The 24,411-nt window shown below is 26.3% G+C and overlaps 2 protein-coding genes across 2 annotated transcripts; one reads left to right on the top strand and one right to left on the bottom strand.

The window, feature by feature from the left end:
• Window positions 1-1,602: 1,602 nt before the first annotated feature.
• On the top strand, window positions 1,603-9,813 carry LOC114123509 (tryptophan 2,3-dioxygenase). Its single transcript, XM_027986518.2, has 9 exons — window positions 1,603-2,062; window positions 2,130-2,275; window positions 3,232-3,305; window positions 3,409-3,471; window positions 4,257-4,394; window positions 5,560-5,760; window positions 8,064-8,286; window positions 8,731-8,824; window positions 9,611-9,813. The coding sequence occupies exons 1-9, from the start codon at window positions 2,016-2,018 to the stop codon at window positions 9,705-9,707; spliced, it is 1,083 nt and encodes a 360-aa protein (XP_027842319.1). The 5' UTR covers window positions 1,603-2,015; the 3' UTR covers window positions 9,708-9,813.
• Window positions 9,814-11,267: 1,454 nt separating this feature from the next.
• LOC114123288 (putative inorganic phosphate cotransporter) lies at window positions 11,268-21,444 on the bottom strand. The gene is made up of 5 exons (XM_027986207.2): window positions 21,113-21,444; window positions 17,135-17,844; window positions 12,562-13,083; window positions 11,959-12,082; window positions 11,268-11,632 (listed from the first exon to the last, which is right to left on the bottom strand). Exons 1-5 carry the CDS (start codon window positions 21,129-21,131, stop codon window positions 11,583-11,585), a joined length of 1,425 nt encoding a protein of 474 aa, XP_027842008.2. The 5' UTR covers window positions 21,132-21,444; the 3' UTR covers window positions 11,268-11,582.
• Between the last annotated feature and the right edge of the window lie 2,967 nt (window positions 21,445-24,411).

Genomic DNA, 24,411 nt, shown 5'->3' with positions numbered 1-24,411 from the left:
AGTTTACGGACAGTACGTGGTCCGTAACATAATATAGATAGATCACTGATAGATACTCATTATATCAGATTCTGAGCGGCGTCATGAATATACCTATTCATTTTAGAATTTTACAATGATATATTTTTTTAGGTTACGTAGGTATACGTGATTTATAAAATCATTTAGTTATTTATTTATAGTAGGGAAAAATATTTTTATCTTTAACTTTAAGGAAGTTTTTGATTGAAAATGTTGGGTGCTTTTGGAAGGTCGATATAGAAAATGTCCAGGACTTTTAAAAATAGTCGAGAAAATCAAAATTAAGGAAAAATTGGAATGTTTACGTAAAACCAGTTTTTGATAAATTTTTTTTAGTTTTATCGTGAAAACAATAGAAGATTTTTCACGATATTTTTTATAATTATAGCTTATTCCTTACTCCATTAACCACATATAAACAAAATTCAAGTTTTATAGTTTAAAATATTACAATATATCAAATGTCCCATGGTTCCATACTTCCATTAGAAATGAAGTGCTATATATATGACTTCAAACTTCAAACGATTAAAACTGTTTAAAATTTAAAATGTCTATACAAAATAATTGTCTTTAAACATTTTGTTGTTGGTAATTACAGAATGAACTACCTACTTATGAAGAATCTTTACAAAATTTTCAAAATTTATATACCAAAAGGAAAGTTTTTATGAATTTTTAATTACAAAATAGTTTAATTTTTTTTTGCGATTTTTGATCGAAATGTATAGAAAAATCTAAAAACAATTTCACATGCCTATAAATTATTCAAAAATAGGAAAATTTTATCGTATAACGAAATTGATAGTATATTAATTTTTATTCAAAATGTCAAGTGTATATTGTTATTATTTTTTTAAAAATACAATAGAATATCAAAAATAGTTTGAAGAGAATGAAGTATGTTACGGGTGAATAATATCGAATATCGTAAATATTTTAACTTGAAATGCTCATAAAAAATTGATTTTGCATTCCAGTAGAATTTTTTCATTCATTAGCTTAAAAACTAGTAAAGAACCTTGTACTATATTTTTGAATCTTAGGTATTTAATCAAAACATTTTATGCATTTCTAATTACAAAATAATTTTCCTATTAATTTTTGCGATCAAAATTCTAATTTTAAACTCATAAGTATAAAAAAATATTTTGACCATCATAGATTTTCGATATTTTTTATTGGGAAATTAACAACTAAGCATAAGTAGTTTTGTATTCAATTTTCAAACATTTTTACTCAGCAAAAAATTTTTAATCGTAATTAAACCACACACACACACACACATACACACAACAAAAAAAGTAATAATAACTAGGTTATTACTAATTAAAACGAAACGCACTTTATTGTGAATCTAATACATTCATTGCTCTATTCAGAATCTAAAATAGATATTTAATACAGACATACAGCTTGTATCATAAGTTGTACATGTGCATAATTATTTTGACATATTGATATTAATGTTTTTGAAATGCATACCTACCTATGTCTGATCACAAAATGGTTAACTATACGTAATAAGTTCTTATGTAAACTATGTACACAATTATAATGAAGGCCTATGAACCTATTATATAACAATAATATGGTATAGCAGGATAATACAATCCTTCAGACTTTTATGCGTAACTCTAACGATTACCTTGAAAAAGATATTAGATTACCTACTTTGACGCTTTTGCTATAAGCTTTGCCCCTGCTGTAGGTTTTCGCCACACATGATACTGTATTACATATTTGACTGCTAAATCGAGTAAACCTTACATGCATTCTATTAATCAGTAAACAGCACGTCATTTAGTTCATACATTGCTTAATTTTCATTATAAAGACATATCATAAGTCCTTGGTCAATATTGTATATAAAACAATTTAAACGGATAATATATAGGTATACGCCGGTCACATTAAATATATACCTAGGTATATACCAGCAGCTACTGTTCGTTTTTTTTTTTTTAAATATAATCAAACAAGTTTATCGAAAAATGAATTGTATCAATGGTAAAGATAGAATCAATGATCAACAAAATAAGTAAGTGTGTTATTAGTATTTTGTTTCATTCAAAACTAATTTGTTTGCGGTATTATTATTGTCTCAGTAAAAGATGTAAACAAAATGTTATGGCATCAAATAGCTATGCAGATTATCTACAACTTGACAAACTATTAGATTCTCAGACTATGTTAAGCATGCAAAATGGTAAGGTGTCTTACGACGAGCATCTCTTCATAGTTACTCATCAAGGTAATCAAGGCTTAAAATAAACACTATTATTTATAATAGTTTATTTTTTCAATATAAACGTCACTAATCAAAACAGTAAAACACAATATAATTTAATAAATATAGTTGTGATTATTTTGTTGATATTTAAAATTAAAAAATCTTGAAAAATATAATTATTACTTATTGGTATGAAGTATAATTTGTTAATTTTAATTCTTTGGTACATTATTTTTTTTTCGTTTAATTCAAAAACAGTTTATAATTTTGTGGATTTTACTGATTTATTATAATTATTTTCTGAGATAAATTTCCCAATATAGATTATAAGTAAGAAAAAATATTTAAGTTTTTGAAAATGTCATTTTTACATGATTTAAAGTTATTGTAGATGGCAATTTTTAAATTAGTTGTTTTTTTCTATTCTTTTTTATTTTTATGAATGACAGCTTAGTACTTACATTTTTGATTTCATAGTTTAAAGCAGAATAAATTTCTGAGTTTTCTCATACATATAAATTAGATTTCTAACGTGTAGATTAAGTAATAATTAATTACAAATTTTCAAGTTTATTTTTGAGTCGTGTTGAGTAGTAGGTATAGACAGAGGTACCTATATTGAATCAATTTGGTTTATATTCTATAATCTATATGTATTACTTAGGTATATATGATATTATTAATAATGATAAACTTATCATACTTAGTAAAAATTGGAATAATTAAATTCTTAACACAACCCATAATATACTGTACCTATATTTACTACTACCCCCCATAGTCTAAACTTAAATTTTTTACAAAAAAAAAAAAATTACAGAAAATATTCCAATAATAAAAATTAAAAGATTAAAAGTATATATTATTATCGTTAAAAAATTATTATATTAATACTTGTTTTTTTTTTCAAAAATAATAATTTAATCAGTTACTTTTTTAACTCATTATTTTATTTCGTAATAATTTTACTATTTCAGCTTACGAGTTGTGGTTTAAGCAGATTTTATTCGAAATGGATATTGTTTGTAAATTATTATCTGGTAATCTTTGGGTAAGTATAACACTTTGTTTGTCTATAACCTTAATGTTTTTTTTCCATTACAAAAAATAAAATATATTAAATGTTAATTAAATTAATTAACTATTTTTTTTAGAACAATGAGCAGGAAATGTTCAACATTTTAAAGCGTTTAGGTAGGATTTCATCTATTATCAAGGTAAGCTTGTATAAATATCTGTAAAAGAAATTTTTTACTTACGTTTTACCTATATCCTGATGATTAAATATTTATAATTTACATCCATTGAATTATAAATTACTAGACTTTCATATTCAGTATTCTATTATCATATTTAAACAAGAAATATTAAACACAAATATAATTTGATTAATGATTAATGAAAATATAATTTATCGGTAAATTAAAAATGTAAAATCAATTTTGTTTTGAAAAAAAGCATACATACAACAATATTATTAATTACTATATTATAGTTGAATGGATAATATATTTATCATTATATCACATAAAATTTGGTCGGAGTATTTAAATTATTACGTATTTAAAAAAGTTGTTTTTTTATTTTATATACTTCAAATAGAATCAGATTGGGTTCTTTCATTTATTTGAATTTTCAAAGCACATACATTTTAAAGTAATAATATAATGGTAATCTGAAATTTCGATAAAATTCTAATATTAATATGAATATACTAGCATACATCTATGTATCTATAAGTAGCCTGGATGATATGTAAATATTTTAATATTTATCATTTTATTTGATATATTTAATTATAAGAATTTAATATGTTAATGATGAATAATCTATAGTATTATGTTACAATACGGATCATTTTATAAAATACACTTATAAGGTTTTCCATATTTAAACAGTTCAAATGTCAACGTTTTAAAGTACTTAGTTATATAATTATATTGAACATCCATACACGTGTTAGTATGATTTATAATGTGATCAATGTTTTTTTTTGATTAAGTTACTACTAGAACATTTTGGAGTTTTGGAAACCATGACTCCTTACGATTTTGCTGAATTTCGTGATTATCTAAAACCAGCATCAGGGTTCCAGAGTCTTCAATTCCGAATGATTGAAAGCAAATTAGGATTAAAAAAGGTAAACATTTTACTATTTACACTTTTTAAGAAGTAACTAATAAATCGAATGAATTATTACATATAAATATATACAATACTATATTATGATATATTTACATCTTATAACATTTTAAGACTAAATGTTGTATTATAATATCATACGATTTGTTAGTATTTCCATTTTTTTCTTAATAAAATCTATTTTTCAAAAGTAGGTATGATTTGAAAACTACCTAAATTTGATAGTCACAAAGTATATTTATTTTCTAGAATCTAGAGAATACTACATACTAGATAGGTATGATTGATTCATTAGCGTATTGCAATTTCCTTCTTATGAATAATAATCCGATAATAATAATAGGTACGTTAACTGTCAGAGAAACTATGTTTTCTCTTATTTATTATCTTACATTAATATGAAGTTTACTTATATCTGTCAATGTACAATAATAAAATTTTACTTACCTAACAAATTATAATTATGTTCATTTTTACTGTTTAAAGTTTACTATTCAACAAAAACATTTTATTTTACTCGATTTTCAAAAGACATCTTTAAAACATTTTCATGCTAGAAAAAACAAAATGTTATTTAATTCAAATTATTTTGTGTTTGGAATTTTAGATATTGAAGTTAAGAGTTAAATGACTTTTTAACTTTAAAATAATTGTCAAATTTTCGAGACTTTGAAAAAAAAATGAATGTGGCTTAAGATTTTACATTGATTTGCATTACAAGAAAGTCTAAATATTTAAAAATTTTGTCAAAATGATGATTCCTTTTTCAATAAGTTTTATTTAGTTTTTCCTGATTACTACGAAAATTTTACTTCCAAACTATTCACTAGTCACTATAGATCCAATTTCCTGTCTAAAACTATACTCAAATACACGAGATTCATATTTATTGTACCTACTCTTAATCATTGGTTATTGATTAACTAGTTTATTTTAATTGTATGTATTGATAGCTGGTAAATGTTTTTTTTTTTTGGAAGTATAAAAATAGTTAGTTTTTTTTAAAATTTATTCAAGCCAATTTTTTCAAGTTTAAGAGTTCATCGACTTTTATTAATTTTTCATTTTGAACACTAGTATACTAATAGCTTTAACTTGTAATATCTTAAAATATATTTTTTTTAATTATCAATAATATATTATTATTTTATCCAAATGTTAAGGAAAACCGTGTCAATTGCTGTAAATCGTACACTGATTGCTTTAATGGTAAGAAATATGATGAACTCGAACGGGCCTCGGCTGAACCTACCTTATTCTCTTTGGTTTGCCATTGGCTCGAATCTATCCCTACGTTAAAAGATAATATTGTGTGGGACCAATATCGAAGAGCTGCAGATCATTGGTTAGAAAGATCTACTGAGGTATGTTTTAATAATAATACAAAAATATAAATGTAAATATTTTAAATAGGTTATTTGAACTACAAAAAGCGTGGTTCTATATTACTACATTTAAACTATCAATCATAAATTTTTCCTAATATTTTATTATTATTAGTTTTTATTAAAACACAAGTAGTTGGTATAGGTACCTACTTAATATTTATTTTAGGATAAAATACGATTGCGTACGTTTGTCCTTTTTGGCAACGATATTGCATAATATGTTTGTAGAAGGGTTAAAAAATATCTTTAAGAAAAAAAAACACAATTGCGTATGAAATTATATGCAACGTAGTTCTTAAATTTATTAATTTAACCATATACTCAATAAATATCCAATATACATACAGTTATATAGTAATTAATATAAAATAATAAAATATAATAAGCAGGAATAAATTATAGTAAAATAATTCATGAATAAGTATAATTTTATTAAAATCGATAACAAATTATTTTTCATATTCTGAACTTGTAGGATCATTTAGAGAATTTAGAAATAGTGGATACGAATGTACGATTGTCTTTCTCATCATACATAATTTTTCGAATTAAAGTAATGTCTTTCATTTCGAAATTATAATAATTACATTATTTATTTGTTCTTTTGAATATATAGGTCGCGTTAAAATGTAAACCTTTGCTTATTTTTTACAATTTTTCTGAAATATTTGTCGTTCTATTTTTACATTAGAATTAGGTTCACCCGTATGTGTAACTTGGGACATTTTATGTCGATCTACCACATACCTAAAGATATTTAGAGACTAAATATACCTAATAAATACATTTTGATTAATCAATTCATGTATATATCTATAATTAATCTTTTAAAAATATTACTTATATTTTTCAGCTTTCTAAAAAAATTATTCTTTCAAATCTAAAATGCTTTTTTGATAATATTTAAAAAATAAATTTATAAAATATCAAGGGGGTATAAATTTCCCTGTTAATTTTTTTAGGGGAGCAGTTGCCCCTTTTAGTTTACACCTATGTGCTCATCAATAATACTTACAATTGAAGTTTCATAAGTGTTAGTAATTATACTTGTGTATTACGTTTTTACTGTACAAAGGTATTTATGTATTCCTTCTTAATGTATTCTTACATGACAATTAACTATACTTAATAGTAGTTATTATTATTTAAAAGAACTAACTGTTTTCCTTTTTGGGATTTTTATAAGTTTAATTACGTTTACCATATTAATTAACTTCGATGTATAATATACATGCACGTGTGACCAACAACGAACTGAAAACCAGAAAATATCCTATAATATAATATATCAGAAATAACGAAATTTTTTTGCATCTGGTATATTATTGACATTATGTATCTAATAAATGTAAATAATAAAAGCTTAATGGTTATGAAAAAAACACAAAGTATTTATAAATTATATTTAGTTCACTCGTTTAGTCGTATAGTATAATATACTGGTATAGTGCTATGAAAATTGGCTACAACGCTTTATAATAAATTCGTATAAAACTTGTAGCTTAAAAAGGTATCATCGATAACTAACGTACCTATGCAATCGTGTTTTACCCCTTCAGTACCTAACAATTTATTTAGAACTGTTTATTGAAAGAAAATTAATGGGTTAATGAATTCTTATTCGTTTGGATTTAATTTTATAATTATTTTTAAAATGTTTTTATACTTTGAAAAAAAAAATATAATTTACAAATGTTTACGGTTGTATTCTTGTTTTCGATAACAATTAATGATGGTGATATAATTCACATTTACATACTTTTTGCACTTTGCATACTTTTTTAGTCGAGTATGCATGACCCATTCTTTATGAACTTTTTTAAAAGTCGATATTGCAATTAATGACATACGTTAAAATATTCACCGTTATTATACTTGAATTATTATTAGTTATTTATTGCCCAATAAAATTATTAAAACAATGCATTTGATATTGAAGTGACTGAAAAATGAATTTTATCTTATTGTTAGTTTTTTTTATTGATAATTCTATTAATAGTTAATAATTACCGGCATAATAAAGACTTATGTATTTATTATGTAGGTATTTCCAGCGTGATACGTTTTTTGTACAAAAAAATGATGTGATGTGTGGCATCCTCAAGTACATTTACCTACTAGAATTTTAGGCATTATATTATGTATATTAAAACTAGGTAGCTATTATATAATTATTTACTATTAATGTAGTTTATTATTTTAATGTGTTTGTATATGTGAATTTATAAATTAGATAATTTAAACATTCAATAAATTTACTTATTATTAATTTAATTTAGTCTGATATATCTTGCCTGGAGAAACGCCGTAAGCTTATGGATACTGTGTTTAAATGTGATCAGCACAAACGCTTAGTCGACCAGGGGAATCGAAAGTTTTCTCATATGGCGTTAAAGGGCGCCATAATAGTTTATGCGTATAGAGACGAAAAAGGGTATACATTGGCCAACAAAATATTAGAATCATTGGTGGATATCGATACGCTTTTATCAAAATGGAGATGTAAATATTGTACTAATTATAATAATGTTTCAAATTTAAATGTATAGAAATATAATAATTACCTGTATGTATCCATACATATTATAATTTATAATATAAGATAGGTATAATTATACTGCGTCGTGGAAGTAATGCGAAAGCAGTTCCCACGGCGCCGTTGGTTTCAAACTTGAAAAAAAGTTATTATTATACTTCGGATTTGATTTACATACATTTTACATGGTACAATTTATACTATTATTAACAAAGTAAAAAAAAAAAAGCATTAATTGTTAATGAAATGTAATAATAATTATTGAATTATTTTATGGATTGGTAATTGGTAATTGTTAATATTTTATATAATAATTGATAAGTGCTTATTGAATGTTCTATAATATATAATATGATAATTTAGAAATATTTTTTTACGACAGTCAAATTTAATTTCAAGTTATTTTATAGACAGTCATTTCGTTATGGTACATAAGATGATTGGATCCTATAGTTCTGGCACGGGCGGTACTACTGGTTCAGAATATTTAAGATCTACATTATGGTAAGCATACATATTTATACATATTAGGTATCCATGTCATGTAATAAGTATCTACATATTCATTAATTTGAACTCCCAAAGCTTATAAATAAATTGTGACGATATGTATTTTCGATAAAATTTTACAAGAATAATTTAAGAAGAACGTTGTGTTAAATTTTCAAGACATTAGACTTAAAAAAAATAGGTAATTATCATATATAAATTAAAAAAATGATTTAAATATGGGAATGTTAAAATATCTATTAATGTTACATGAAAATCTAAATTATTTAGAAAATTAAATCATTATTTGAAAATACAAAAATAAGTATATGGTTAAATTTGAAGTTTATAGTAATAAATTTTTATTTAAAATAAAAAATAAATAAAGGTTCCGTCCACGTGGGACTTAAAAGAAAAAAATATACATTGAAATAACTAATAAGTAAGTATAGTTTCATTTTTTACTCTCAATAATCGTTGATACAATGATTACTTGAAATGTTTTCTAAAAATGTACTTAAACAACTTATTTAATATTTATAATAATTATGAGCTAGTTGTTATATACACGTTACCTAACCATATAGTTTATTAAATATTTATTTAGTTAATTATTTATAAATTAAATTATGATATTTTAATATTTACTATAACTACTATGATTATAAAAAAATAAGACTTAAAACACTAATATCATCTTGCGTAAAAATTATATTCATTTTATCAATTAATAAATAATTTAAAATGTACCATAAGCTTACTATTAATTTATTAAATGTTTAGTTAAATTTTTAATTTCAGTGATTCATATCGAATATTCATTGACTTGGTCAATCTACCAGCACTAACAGTACCTGCTATATACGTCCCGCCATTAATAAAACCACAAGGTAAATAAAATAAAACACTAATTTTTAATTAAAAATATATAATTTATTGAATTGTGAATTATAATTGTATTTTGGATTTAAGAACTTTAATATAAAATTAGCTAGTTTCTTTTAGTCACTGAAATATTTAACCAAGACGTTTGTTGATCTTTTAAATATTTATAAGATACTTACCTAACATTGTTCAAAAAATATAATTAATTGAAGCACATGATAATATTAAATAAACGTTTATTTTAACAAGTATTAAAACAATAAGTGTGTATTTTTAAACTAACTTAACCTATAATCTATATATTTATTAGTTATTGCTATAATAAGATAAGTTACATACCTATATTCCTATACCAATTAAACTTTTATATATACAGGGTTCAAAAACATTGTAATAATAAAGGCTGCAACTGAAAAAAAAATTCGGGGGGGGGGGGTCCAATTTTTTTTAAATATCTAGATACTAAACACTTATCATTTTTATCTATAATTAACGTTAAATATTTCTACTTTTAAAATTTTCGGGGGGGGGGGGTCCGGACCCATTTACCCCCTCCAGTTACGGCCTTGATAATAATACATATAATTTGAAGAAAAAAAAAGCTGTTGTCGTTTAGTATAAACGTAGGTAAAGTATAATTATAAAGAAAATGAAAAATGATGGTTATTTTCTATATTTATAAATCAAAAGTCAATGTGGCAATAATTCAATAACTTTAATACTTTAAAGAATAAGTTAAAGAAAATTGCAATGTATCTGCTGTGCTTCTTTTAGAGATTATGATTCATATCTTTTCGATACCTACACATAAGTATAGTCGTATTATAGATTTTTAGGATGTGTTAATTCCAGATGCCTCTTAAAGCTTAACTTATGTTATTACATCTAGTTTTTAATTATATAAAAAATATCTTTTATAAATCCTGCTTTGCTTTTTTATATTGGTTAAGTTTTATTAATTATTATATTAGGTTTCACCATTGGTTGTAAACTAATAAATTTACAAACATCACCCAACAGTAATGACTGATAAAGAACAAGAACAAATAAAACCCCATCATAAAATTAATTACACCACTTCATGACCATGAACCCGTGTAAACAATTCAAGGAATATATGTAAATTATAATCCTTCAATTCCTTAGACGGCTTAGACTACCATCACAGATATAAAATTAAATTTCTCTGAATTCCGGAAGTACCTATACCTATAATAATAGTGTACATATTAGTGTCAATCATTTCTGCATAAATAATCAATATTTTTTGTACGTATGTTCACGTCATGGCAATTGTTTTATGATATAATTAATTCATGTAAGTTGAAAAAGTAGGTACATACTTATCCTAACACTCGAAACCGTAAACGAGTATCTAAAAGCTCTCGAAACTTAAACAAAATAATATGTACTCTTCATCTTGAGTTGTGTTTTCCGACAATATTTGTCTAGTTGTTTACATTTATGCCTTAAATAGCGTTTCGTTTTACGATTCTATATAACTATGTATGATTTAAACTAAAAGTAGAAGTAGGTAAATAGTCACTAACCATTCATAATAAAACATACAAGATGAAGTTGAAAAATGTAATTTACTTAAACGTTGATTGTAAAAATAACAATTATTGGTATTTATCAAAGTTTTCAAACTTCAAATTATGGACAAAATAAAATAAAATGAGTTTTAAATAATAAATTTACAATTAGGTACATGTTATATTGATATTATTGTAGTAATTTAAATTTTGTAAATCATAACAGTAAGTACCAACAATATGGTGATGTGATCATAATAAATATTATATAGACAATGTAATGTAATCAATAATCATACATACATAATAATTTATGTATTATGGCGCATTTCATATGATATACATGTAAAATGTTATCCAACAATTTCAATATCTTGTTTAGTATTATCCATTTTTAGATCATCTAAAACATATAATATACATTTAGTTTATTAATAATATTTTAAAATGCACGCATAGGTACCTAACTATAATTATTTAAAAATACAATTCATCTTATATAACAATAGTTATTTTTATGTATACTCGTTATTAATTTATTTTTTATACAATATATTGATATGTATACGACGTATACCTAGATAGGTACTTAAATACATTTGTATTTGATTGTATTTTTAAATGTTATTTTAAGAGAATTTTATCTATAATATTTTAAGAACTAATAAAATCAAAATAATCATTAAGTTAATATTAAGGTATTTAATAATTGTTAAAAAAATACTGTACCATTTTTGTGCATTGAATTCCAAGGCTGAGTTTTTGCTGAGCCAAATATAATAAAAAACAAATTGCATACGAACAGCACTATTGCACCACTGATGAACACGATTCGCCATTCCGCCACTGAGGTCTAACATAATAATTAAAGTTAATTTTTCAATATTACAATTTACTAAAAAAATAATATAACAACGATAATTTGATGTGGAAACCAACATAAACATAAGGTATAAATCACATAATAGGATTGATTATCAAAACAATCCTACTACATTCTATATACATACTTATATATCATATATTATAAGTATGTATTTATATACAGTTCGGTCAAATTCGAAAAATGAAAGTAGAAAAAATAGTTTTCTTCTGTATACACTAAGTAGATCTTCCTCTCTCCCTCTATATATATATATATATAAAACTGACAACTGTTTATATATATTCTTGTAATATACATAACTACATAAGTATGTATATAGAGTGTAGTAGGATTGTTTTGATAATCAATCTTATTATACCATTTATAACTTATATATAAATAAGTATGTAAATATTGAGTAAGCTGTATAATTATATAATGTAAGTACAATTTGAGTTTGTTTATACCTGATCGTCAACAACGAGCCCGACGAACAGAGGGGCAATAATCCCTCCAGAAGCTGCAGCTGTATTGGTGATTCCCATTAGGAGCCCAGCGTAGTTGGGTGATAGATCCATATGATTTATGTTAAACCCAGCGTTCGATGAACACCCTATGGCTACGATGAACACGTAAACGATAATCGTCAAGTGGGTGTCTTCGATGAAACCTAATACGATTAAGCCAACGGTACCACCCCACATGGATACTGTGTTCCAGATTTTTCTAGACATGGTGAGGGTGGTGATTTTTCGCTTATTCAGAAAGTCGGCTGTGAAGGTGACCGGTATTTGGAGCAGGAACATGGCGAGATATGGTAATGAGGAAAGCATACCGTCTTCTTTAATATCGCATTTGAGCACCGTGTGAATGAATGTAGGCATCTCAGTCAACAACAGCCAAAAACCCCAGTTATGACCAACGTGCGCTAAGGTAGTGGCCCACACCGGTAACGACGTGAATATGGCCTTCCACGGAGTATCTGACAACTGATCACATACGAGATTAATACATTTTTCGTTTTATAATGATTTTGGCATAGACAAATTAAATTGTGTTTAATCTTTAAACATATAATATAACTAAGTGTATATAAAAATTACGGTAGTTATGTACAAGTATATAAAGTTTTACAGAGAAAGAGTTGCATATAATAATAGAAAATTAGAAAAATATACATAATCAAAAATACATAATGATTTTTTGAAAGTGAAGTTAAGTCCAGAATTTACTTTTAAAACATACATTATATTATATATTATGTAGTTTTAATATTTTTATCTACTATCTTGTTTATATCATAATAGTAAGTATATTATATCGACCAAAATTTTTTAGTCGTAAATTTAAAATATTCTAAATAATGATAGAAGTATAAATGAGCGTAGCGAGGGTGGGGCAGGGGTGGATACTTGCTTGTTGCCCACCCTTGCTGTATTCAATTTGCGCCTCAAATCGAATTAAAACAATTTTTTTTATATAATTATTATTGCCATTTTTATAATCTTGTTTTAATCCCCCCCCCCCCCCGATTGAAATCCTAGCTACGCCCATGTAAGTATATACTTCTGTAGTACATCTGCAGGTTAATATTTATTATAATTTTAATGTATATTTTGTAAAATGGGTTATTTGATGAATATACTTTTTGTTAATTAATGTTATTGCAATTTACAACTATACAAGAATTATTTTTCGGTGTTTTCGATTTGTAGAATGGTTTATTAAATATTCATCAATTTCAAAGCTCTAGTTGTCGAAATGAAGGAGGGCCGGAGGGGGGATGTTAACATTTTAGATTTTTGTTTCAACTAATCATCTTTTAATAAAATGTATTAAAAAATAGTATTTTCAGTTAAATAATTAAAAATTGAAATAAAATATCTTATACATATTTGGAAGGTTAGGTATCAATCATTTATATCGCGTCATTGGCATTTAGTTGTTTAGTCTTGTGAATTATTCATACTTTGCATTATTGTGCAGTATCAGACGTAATACCACACTAAATAAATGTTAAGCCTAATTAAACTTATTATTATGATAAAGCAATAATATTAATTTGAAATAGAAGACAATACGAAAAACCTTAACTCGTAAGTGATAACCATATGTCCATATCATGTTGTCGTTGGATGACATTATTGTCTTTTATTCACTATTATTATCTGATAACTATTGTTTTTCTACTTTTAGTGTATGAAAGCCATAAAATATAAATTAAATCAATATACTGTCTGATTATAAATATCACATTAAAAAATAAAATAAAAGGTTGTTACTATCTAATTATTATTGGATTGTAGTTTACGAAATGTTTACAATGTTTATAGGTTACCTATCTTCAAATTAATTTATGGCATATTGTACCATTGTAATATTGTGTCATATAATTTGATTTAGATAATTTCAATACAGCATTGTAATTATTATAATATTTAAGTAAACAAATAATGTATATATTATAATTTATAACACGACTTATGAAATAATTTATAGAAATGTAAAAGTTTTGTGCTTGTGAACATTGTTCCAAAATAAATATACCTATATAATATAATATACCTTACATACACACGTCATATACACTTACATGGGTGCCCATTATAGCACTTCCCTCTCCTAGAAAAATAATATTAATTTATAATTTAGAAAATATTATCATGGTACTGTTACCTAATGACTTTGACATTATAAAACGATGAAATGTTTAGTTTTTATTTACCAAATAATAATTCATTTGATTATAGTTTATTTTCTATTTTATCATGCAATATTAAAAATATAAATATTATAAATAATAACACATATTTTATATTTATGAGTTAAAATGACATAACATTTTTATTTAGCTTAAATTCGAGGTTTTTTATTATTTTGAGGTCATAAGCGGAAATTTGATGAAATTACTGTGGGGGGGGGGCTGAACAATATATCCTCATTACACCTATATGTACTACTGTACTAGAGTAGCTGTTCCTTAAACTTCTGGGAGGGGACTTAGTCCCTTTAATCCCCCCCCAATTTCTGCCTATAAAACCTCCCCTTAAAATTTTATCTATAGGCACCTATGTATGCTTATACCTACTTTAAAATAATCTATTTATTGATATTAAATACAAACATTTATAATGACACATTTTACTGAGATAAAATGATAATAAAATATATCTTTAAAAATTGTATGTTGCTAATTTTATTTTTACTGAAGACAATTTGCTTTGCATAGTTTTATTAACTGTGAATTATGATCTATGTTTGCATATATAATCATTCATATAACTATAAAAGTCCAGAAGGATACTAATGGATTTTATGATGTGTTTAGACTATTAACATCTATCATAGGTACTTATAGAATATTTAGAAAAAAATCGTAAACGCGTATCTTAATTATATTATATTATGTGCTATGGAGTTAAATTTATTTTCCGAAAATGACAAAAAAGCTGGTTTTTGGTACTTATTAATGTACTGTTTTTTTTTTATTCATACACAAATGGGTATATAGGTGTGTGTTTTGTTTAAAAACTAGTAATCTAAATCCCAGACTTAATATTGAATTACATTTTTACAATATGATAACGTTATCTATGATTAAAAAACGTCACCGACGAAATTATTATTCAATTTTAAAATTAATTAAGTACCTAATTTAGTGAAGGCGTTTTAATCAATTAAAACATTATAGGTACACTTAATACATTTGTATACCTAATAGATCCCTTGTTAATTCGTTTTTGAAGGATTAATATACAAATATTTATTAACAAACAAGAGCTCAATATTATACTTATAAGTTATAACTGTTGTTTAAAATGTATTTAACAAGTCTTATCCTATAAGAAATTCGAAGTATTTGTTATTTTATATAATTAAACATAAACTAAAAGTAAATGTACTCGCACGATTATTTTATTAAAAAGATGGTTGATAATAACAAAATGTTACAGATTTATTTAATAATAGATATCTATTCATATTTTCGATACATAGGAAATTTAAAAAATTAAAATCTTGTATTATTATAGTTCTTTTTTGTATTATCTAGATACTGCATTATACTGCTATAATATGATAAACATTTTCAAAATATGTTTTATATTATATAACGACGCGAGCATAATTTAATGTCAATCAATACTTTTTCTATAACTCATACAAAATCTATATTGTATGATAAAAATGAAAAAAAAATTGTTAACATTAAAATACTTAATTCACAGTTAATAATATATGGTTTCTATTGCATATCCTATGTACATCGATGTTTTTTTTGACATTGTTTATAAATTTTAACACGTTTACTCCCTTATATAAAGACCGGGGAAGTCAGTCGGGTGTTGAGTAGGTCACTAAAATGGATGTGTTAAATAATTAAATTTAAATTATAAGTCATTGAAAAAATATTCTCAGACCCCTATGACTAAAAAATAATTCACTTCAAAATTTGAAACTCAAATACTTACGAAAAAAACAATGTGATTAGATAATGTTTGTTTCGATATTATTTAATTGCTATATAAGAAAGACACTTTGTACTCAATTTTCAAGATTTTTCTACTTAAAATAAAAAAAAAAAAAAAATTAAAATTGTGTACATAGAATTAAATTTGTTTAGTTACTAGATTTTATACTATAACAAAAAAGAATTTCCTATTTTGTTAAAAACTTTTTTTCTGTTTTTCCAATTGTTTGAAAAGTATCAGAGGAAATATTCACTTTTGACCCCAAAGTATACAAACCAGTTCTGATTTATTATCGAAAACTTGCCTCAAAATAAAAGACTGGATTCCATAGTCGTTATATTATTATGTTTATATTATATCTATCGAGGATTTTTAGGATTATTATGCGGCGTATTTTAAAACGTCGTGCCGCGGAACCTAATATTTATATCATCACAGAGGTTTTTCGGTAGGTAAGTTGAGTTTCGTCGTTTTCATCGTATACACCGCACAATATATATATATTAGGTATACAACACAATAATTTGCATAATCGTAAAAATATATTATAATAATAATATCGTGATCATACCCGTATGTCGTGGTCGACGGTGTTGGCGAGCGATCCTCTGATGTAGTCCTTCTCGGCCTGACTGATGAACCGGTGCGTGGACAGCGTGCCGGCGCCCAGCAGCAGCCAGACGACCGTCCACAAGAGTCCGATGCCGCCGCTCAGGTAGTAGACGGACGGCCAGCCCAGCGAGCTTCCGCATAGCGCACCGGAAACGGCCAGCGTGATCATGGTGCCCAGCTGTATGCCGCTGGCGATGAACCCGACCAGCTGGCCTCGCTCGTGCGGCGGCGCCCACTTGGACATGATGCCGTGCACCATGGGGAACATGAACGCCGACGACAGGCCCTGCGCGAACCGGACGGCCACCAGGGCCGTGGCGCCGTACGCGTACACCAACTGCGGGCTGACGATGGCCAACACCGACGAGACGGCCATGCTGTACGCCAGCAGCGTCTTGTTGTTGAACCGGCACCCGAGCACGGACGCCGGGAAGTTGGACAGCAGGTAGCCGACGAAAAACGTGCTCAGCAACACCGACCGCGTCGAGTTGGTCCAACCGAATATCGGCACGTGGTCGGCCAGCTCCCTCAAGTAGTCCGTCGAGTTGATCACGGGGTTCATGGCCACGATGGTGACGGACAGGTTCACCCGGATCAGGTACCCGCTCACCACGCACAGGAACAGCAACAGGCTCTGCAGGTGCCTGCACCCTATACCGGGCGAGTCGACTGCCGGGCGCGCCGCGGTGGATGAAACAAAGTAACGACGAGATTTTAAATTATTATATTATTATACACCGTCTTCATATAATCATGGTAGGTATATAGCCGCACTGGTCGAAACCAGTGGCGTAGCCAGAATAAATTACCAGTGAGGGGAGGGGGGAATTTTGTCTTTTTGCACAAACGTGTCGTCAGTATAAATCATAAACCGTAATAACGTTCTCCCTTTTTAGGGTTTGAAACCCTAAAACATCCTGGCTACGCCACTGATCGAACCGAATAAAGATTACAGATTCTATCCCTCCCTGCAGATTAACGAGCTTTGGTTTTAGTGCCCGAACCTGCCCGGGACAGACTCGCGCGCGTTATAATTTATTATAAATACTTTCACTGACTGATTTAGGGTATACATTATAATTAAATAAAATCGTAGCCATCTCGTAATATTGTAGGTAATTGAAATAATTTTAACTTGGATGAAAAATACCAAACGTCTTATCTCATTTAACTTTTACACATATTATAGACTACCTAGTCTACCTATACATGGAAATCTCGATTTATTAATCAAATTATTAATTTATGTATTATACTTATCTATATTATGACATGAATAATGAATATTCCCATTTTATTTTTATTGACATAAATTATTCGTATATTATTTTTTTTGACATCAATTAACATATTTATTTGATTTTTATTATCATATCATTGAACTCTAATGAAACTAAAAATTGCTTGTACTATTTACATCTGTCATATATTTGTTTCGTATAACATTACTACCAATATAATATTAAACTTAGTATAGGTACATGACAAAAATTCTATACTTCAAAATCTAAAAAAACCATGACCCAAATTCCACTTTATAATATTAGGTAATACTTAATCTTTAATTAATTTATTATACCTATTACCTATTTTTTACGATGTTTATTGTTAATATTATTATTATTTTTATTTAATGATTAATAAAGTATTTACATATAGTTAAGTATGTCTATTAGATTAGGTATACGTTGTATAAATCAAATGAATTTAATTAAAATATGATTGATGCATGAATATTTAATAATATACCCTAAATCAGTTATTGGGGACGTAGTGAAGACGTGCACCACATGTCCACATTTAACCGATTTCGGGAATTAGTGCCATAGCTCAGTTAGGGTCCGCAAATACGCACCCAAATATAATCATCACTCATCGGTATAAAACTAGTTTATGAATTATAAGCTCATAAATATTTAAAGTTTTGGTAGTTATTTTAATAACATTCATATAGATTTCGAAATAATGAATGTGGTTTAAGGTTTTATGAAAGAATCGCCCTATATATGTATTATGTATAGGCGAAGTAAATTGAAAAAAAACGTCTAATTCAAAAATCGTGGTTTATCTAACAGATCTTTGGCCTGTTTGCATTTTATGAATATTTTGGAATTTACATTATAACTTTGAGTATGCATTACTGTGAAAAGCGATTTCGTTCGATAGCTAATTGAAAAAAATAAATTAAATTTTGTGTTTTTTTTTTCAAATCAGTATTAAATAATAATAATTTTTTTTTATATGTTAAATCATTACGAAATACCTAGTTCTAATGAGAGTTTGTAATTTGCATCAATATAAAAATCGGAGTCCGTAAGTCGCGTTCCAAAAAATAGGTCATACTAAATATGACACAGTATATAATATATGTACAATGTAAATTGCGGCCCATGTACTTTTAAAACACACCTAAGTAAATTGCATCCCGGGATACCCCAATTTCTGGTCGGCTGTACAATTTAAAGATAAATATAAATATAATCTTTAATATAATAATATTGATCGATTTAGATAAAATGCTCACTTACATAATATTACTAGCCAGTGTGCATTTGATCGAAGCTCTTACGTACGAGTTTTTACGCTGCTCTGCGGTTTACTAGTGTGTATTTTTTTCAATTTAATAAAAATTGACGTTATGAAAAGTAAAAGGAATAAAACGTTGGAAATATTTGATGAAAATTTACGTATGAATAAAAAATATTAAGGTAGGCACTAGACATATGTACAAAAATGTATCCAAGTCGCGTATGTATAAAAAATACCAAGGCTGCAAATTTACACAAACAATTTGAAATGGGACACAATTTACAGCGACCCATAAAAATCGATAATTAATTATTATAAATTAGGTACTATCGAATACTTATATAATTCGAAAGATCATAATGACAATAATTCATTATTTCCACCACACATTAGGCAGTTGCATCATCATTATGTTTACGATTGCAACGAACATCTGTGAATCGTTTCACAGTAGATTTAAGTCAGAATTTTATCATCCACATCTTCAAATTTTCAACTTTATTTAAGTTCTCACCGATTTTCAAACAAATACTTACACAAAACTATCGAGTTTACAAATAGGTACATAACCGAATGACTTCCTAAACAAATTAACGAACAAATCAAATTTAAGTTGCTTTGTACCGTTATAATAATAAACTGATATCAATAACTTCATTCATTGACAACACTTTTAATTTATAGTACTCAAATGCATACTACATTATATTTTCACCTAAAATAATTTATTATAATATTATATTATTATTATAAAGTATTATAGTCAATACTGACGTACCGTAGAATGGTGTAAATACTAAATAGGCGAGTGAAATAACCACTCAGAATTTATAAACGGAATATTAAATATCTTTAGCTTCTCATATCTCAATATATTATACTCAAATTTCAAAACTTATACGATTATTTTTTCGATAGTACCTATCTTATAATAATTGATTTTGATTTTGGTGCAAATTATAAACGCAGTTTAAAAATATTGGTGCAAATTACACTTGTAAATATTTAGGGTCGATTGTTATGCTAATTGACTATACCCATTGGCCATTCTAATATCAATGCAGTAAAAACATTTTTATTTATTACAAAGTATCTATAATAAATTGCATTAGGTAAATATTTTCATTCAATTAAGTCGAAAGTTAGAAATTTAAATTTCATTAATATTTTAAGTAAATAAATTTCAACTAAAAAATTTTGACGAGTTATGGTTATTATATATATATATTGTGTTCAAAATAACTGACGTAGTATAAATATTCCTTGTAAATTAATATAAATTATATTTAATGATTTTTAAAACGAATATTTTAACTTATTGATATGATAATACATACTATTGAGCTGCAAGCACACTAATGTTTGTAGTTTATTATATTATGTAATTATAATAATGTGATTTACTAACCTTTTTGAATAGAATTCATTTCTTGAGAATAAATCTGTTCTGTTTAGCTGTGTCAAATCAGGATTCGTCGGTTTTATTGTTTCTTAGAATAAAGCATAATTATTGTAAACAAGTAAATACAGATAAGTACCTACTAAAATATATTTAACTGTACAATTTTAAATTTGTATAATATTAAAAAAAAAATTAACGAACAAAATAATTAAAATAATTCAGTACATATGAAATTGATTTCTAGATGATAAAGTAGCATAATTTAATTGTATCATTTCGGCTTAATACATCGTATAATAAAATATAGATACTCTTCAGTATACACGTGATAAATAAATAGCATATTATTAAAGACTGAGCATTTTATAATAATACAGTAGTTTAAATGACATAAAAAACCGTAGCACTTTAAAATATCATAATAGTGGGGAATTGGTTAATAACAATTAAAGTTAAAAATATATACATATAACTTAATAATAAGCTGTGTGTATGTAGATATATTATACCTATACAAAATATTGTAGTAACAGTCGACTAGTTGAGTGTGAACAATGATTTACATTTTAACATAATAAATTAGTCAATTAGTGTCATACAAAAGTATTATCGTAAAACATATCAAGTGAATAAGAAAAATATCAAGGTATTCTAAACATGTAAAACACGTAAATTCACAAACTTTGCCTTTTTAGAAATTCCTTTTGGCACCTAATTCATTTTAAATTTGCCGCAGCTATAATATTCAAGTTGCAAGTTATAATAAGTTATAAATAATTAATTTTATAATAATATTTATTGTTGCATTTTAATATAAATAATTACAATAAATCGCTATTAATAGTTTTAATTATTTATCACCTTTATTTGAAATAGAATAATTAATAGAAAGTATTGATGGCTTACTAGGTATATTACAGTATTATTAATGCAACTTGTTCTAAACCGGAACTTGGATGATTAGATTTTGGGATATTTAATGTAATAGTGCAATGATTTAACATTTTAACCATTTAATTATGTTGCAATAGTAGTATTAAATATCCCAATATGTATTCATGTGGTATTTTGTCTATTAAAATTAAATAAATAATGATTATCAAATAATAATAATATATTATATACCTAGTATTTGTTTTAAAATTATCCATAGTTAGTACCTAGCACTGGTACCTATGTATGATTATTTTTATAGTAAATATTTTTATAATTAATAAAGTTAACATTTCATGTTTAAGAAGTATAATGGAAGGTTTAATAATTGAGTGATAGTTGACTGCTAATACTTATAAACAACTTTTAAAGCTATAGAAGAGGATAGGGTAGAAAAATATGAAGATACGTAAAAGACTAATACGTGTGTATTTGTGTTTACTTCTCTGCATAGGCAACTATAATCTTTGCCGGTCATTTATATTCCTCATATCTCTATCATTTATATCTATTGTTTCAATACCTAAACGAAATAATTGTAAAGTTTGAAAATGATTTGTTATTCAGTGTAGCAGTGTATAACAGTGGTTTTTTCCATGTGGTTTTGTATTTTCGACTACGTTTTTATTATACCACTTATATTTTATATTCTAAATAACTCGTGCTCCATCAGCTAATATTTGAAAATAAAAGGATTGAAACATCAGAGAAAGAAAACTCAAAATCATTATGATTATGTGATGTTTGCCACTATTGGAATAGAAAATGAAGTAGTATACTGACGAAGAGTAGCCTACATACCTATAATAATAATTGATTCTGTTATAATTTATGAGAGACCTTAAGTATAGATTCTCCAAAGATTTACTCGAGGGCCATGAAAAGCTCAGTTGAATGTTTTATTAAAATGGATTTTCTTATGGAAGTTTATAATTTATAAATCATTATAAGGTTAATATTTCATTTTTCAATAATATTTTTTTTTCTAAATACGTACCTTTGTTGTAGTATTTAATCGTTTTAGTATGTTTTATTAATAGATATTCATCATGCTTTAAAATCAGAAATGATCGTAGAAAGACACTGTATAAATACTATCAAATCTGATTTTGATACTAATAATAGGTATTAGCAAAGTGATCGAAAAACATGTTTATCCCAATCTTTTTAAGTTGTTACAAGTAGCAATAAGTATTCCCATAGGCTAAGCGATTTGCTAATGATCGTTTTATTCTATGAGGCGTATCAAATATTGGTTACGAGCTAGTACATTACAGCACTTAGGTATGTAAAAAAAGAAAAAAAATGTAAAAATTGTACATACCAGTAGGCTTAGATACCTAGCTACCTAGCTAGGGATTAAATTATAATAATAGTATGCTACTAGACCATTTCATGAATTTGGCAGTGCTGAATATCGAAGAGATGTTGTTAATTTGATAAATAATGAAGACATTTTAAAAGTTTACTGTAGATAGAAAGTTTATAATAAAGTAAAATGAAAATTATAGAGTTTAATTTACATATAATATGTATTATTATTTATTATTGTGAACTACGGTTGATATGGTGGTGTGGGGGATTAGCCTCCGCGGGTCTATGTTATCTAAGTACTATTAGCCTCCCCCCAAAAAATAAGCACTGGTTGTGCCACTGGTGCTTACCTCTCAACATTTAAGAAATAAGGTGTCGAAAACCAAAAAGAAATCTCTAAAAGTATGTATCTGTGAAGGCGGTCACCGGCTAATTGTAAATGCTATAGAATTTAGTATAGTATAGTATAATATTATAGTATAGTAGTAGTATACTACTCTATCTAAAAGCAACTCACCCCAAAAGTCTCAACTCTCCAACAAAAATCGAAACATATCAAGTAAACATTCCAACGTCTTAAGCAGACATCCTCAACATCTTCAATCAACATTGCCAATACTCTAGTAAGTAGTAGTTTACAAGTTAAAATCAACTATTGAACTATAAAGTATCGGGAACCCTTCAATAAATCAACTTACGTAGGTATGCAAATATAATAGAGGGTGACCATTTTCCTAACTCAATTCCATAATTATAAATAATAATGATCGTCGGCTTTTCAAATTTGTAGAAGAATTTTAATCGATTATAAATCCTCTCTTATCTCTCCTCACTAATCTTCTTTCAAATCTTTTAAGCAACTCAAATGTAATTTAATAATACTACGTCAAACCCGGATGTCTTAATATTGACTGAATACACGCACATCGCACATACCTACCATGACATTCCATAAATGAAAGGATTCTTCACACAAGTCTAAATAACCACGTACCTACTCTTCACTCTATCACTTTGGCTAATTAAAAAAACGTAACACTTACAGATTGTAAAAATAT

The sequence above is a fragment of the Aphis gossypii genome, chromosome 3, assembly GCF_020184175.1.
Source record: "Aphis gossypii isolate Hap1 chromosome 3, ASM2018417v2, whole genome shotgun sequence".
Lineage (NCBI taxonomy): Eukaryota > Metazoa > Arthropoda > Insecta > Hemiptera > Aphididae > Aphis > Aphis gossypii.
This window is presented reverse-complemented; position numbering and strand designations above follow the sequence as displayed.

Excerpts from the sequence above, each read along its gene's own strand:
- LOC114123509 (XM_027986518.2), top strand. The coding sequence starts at position 2,016 with ATGAATTGTATCAATGGTAAAGATAGAATCAATGATCAACAAAATAA. Across the intron at positions 2,063-2,129 it reads ATCAATGATCAACAAAATAA|TAAAAGATGTAAACAAAATG; the intron begins GTAAGTGTGTTA and ends TTATTGTCTCAG. Across the intron at positions 5,761-8,063 it reads GGTTAGAAAGATCTACTGAG|TCTGATATATCTTGCCTGGA; the intron begins GTATGTTTTAAT and ends AATTTAATTTAG.
- LOC114123288 (XM_027986207.2), bottom strand. Across the intron at positions 13,084-17,134 it reads CCGTCGACCACGACATACGG|TTGTCAGATACTCCGTGGAA; the intron begins GTATGATCACGA and ends GTATGTGATCAG. Across the intron at positions 12,083-12,561 it reads GGCTCGTTGTTGACGATCAG|ACCTCAGTGGCGGAATGGCG; the intron begins GTATAAACAAAC and ends TTATTATGTTAG.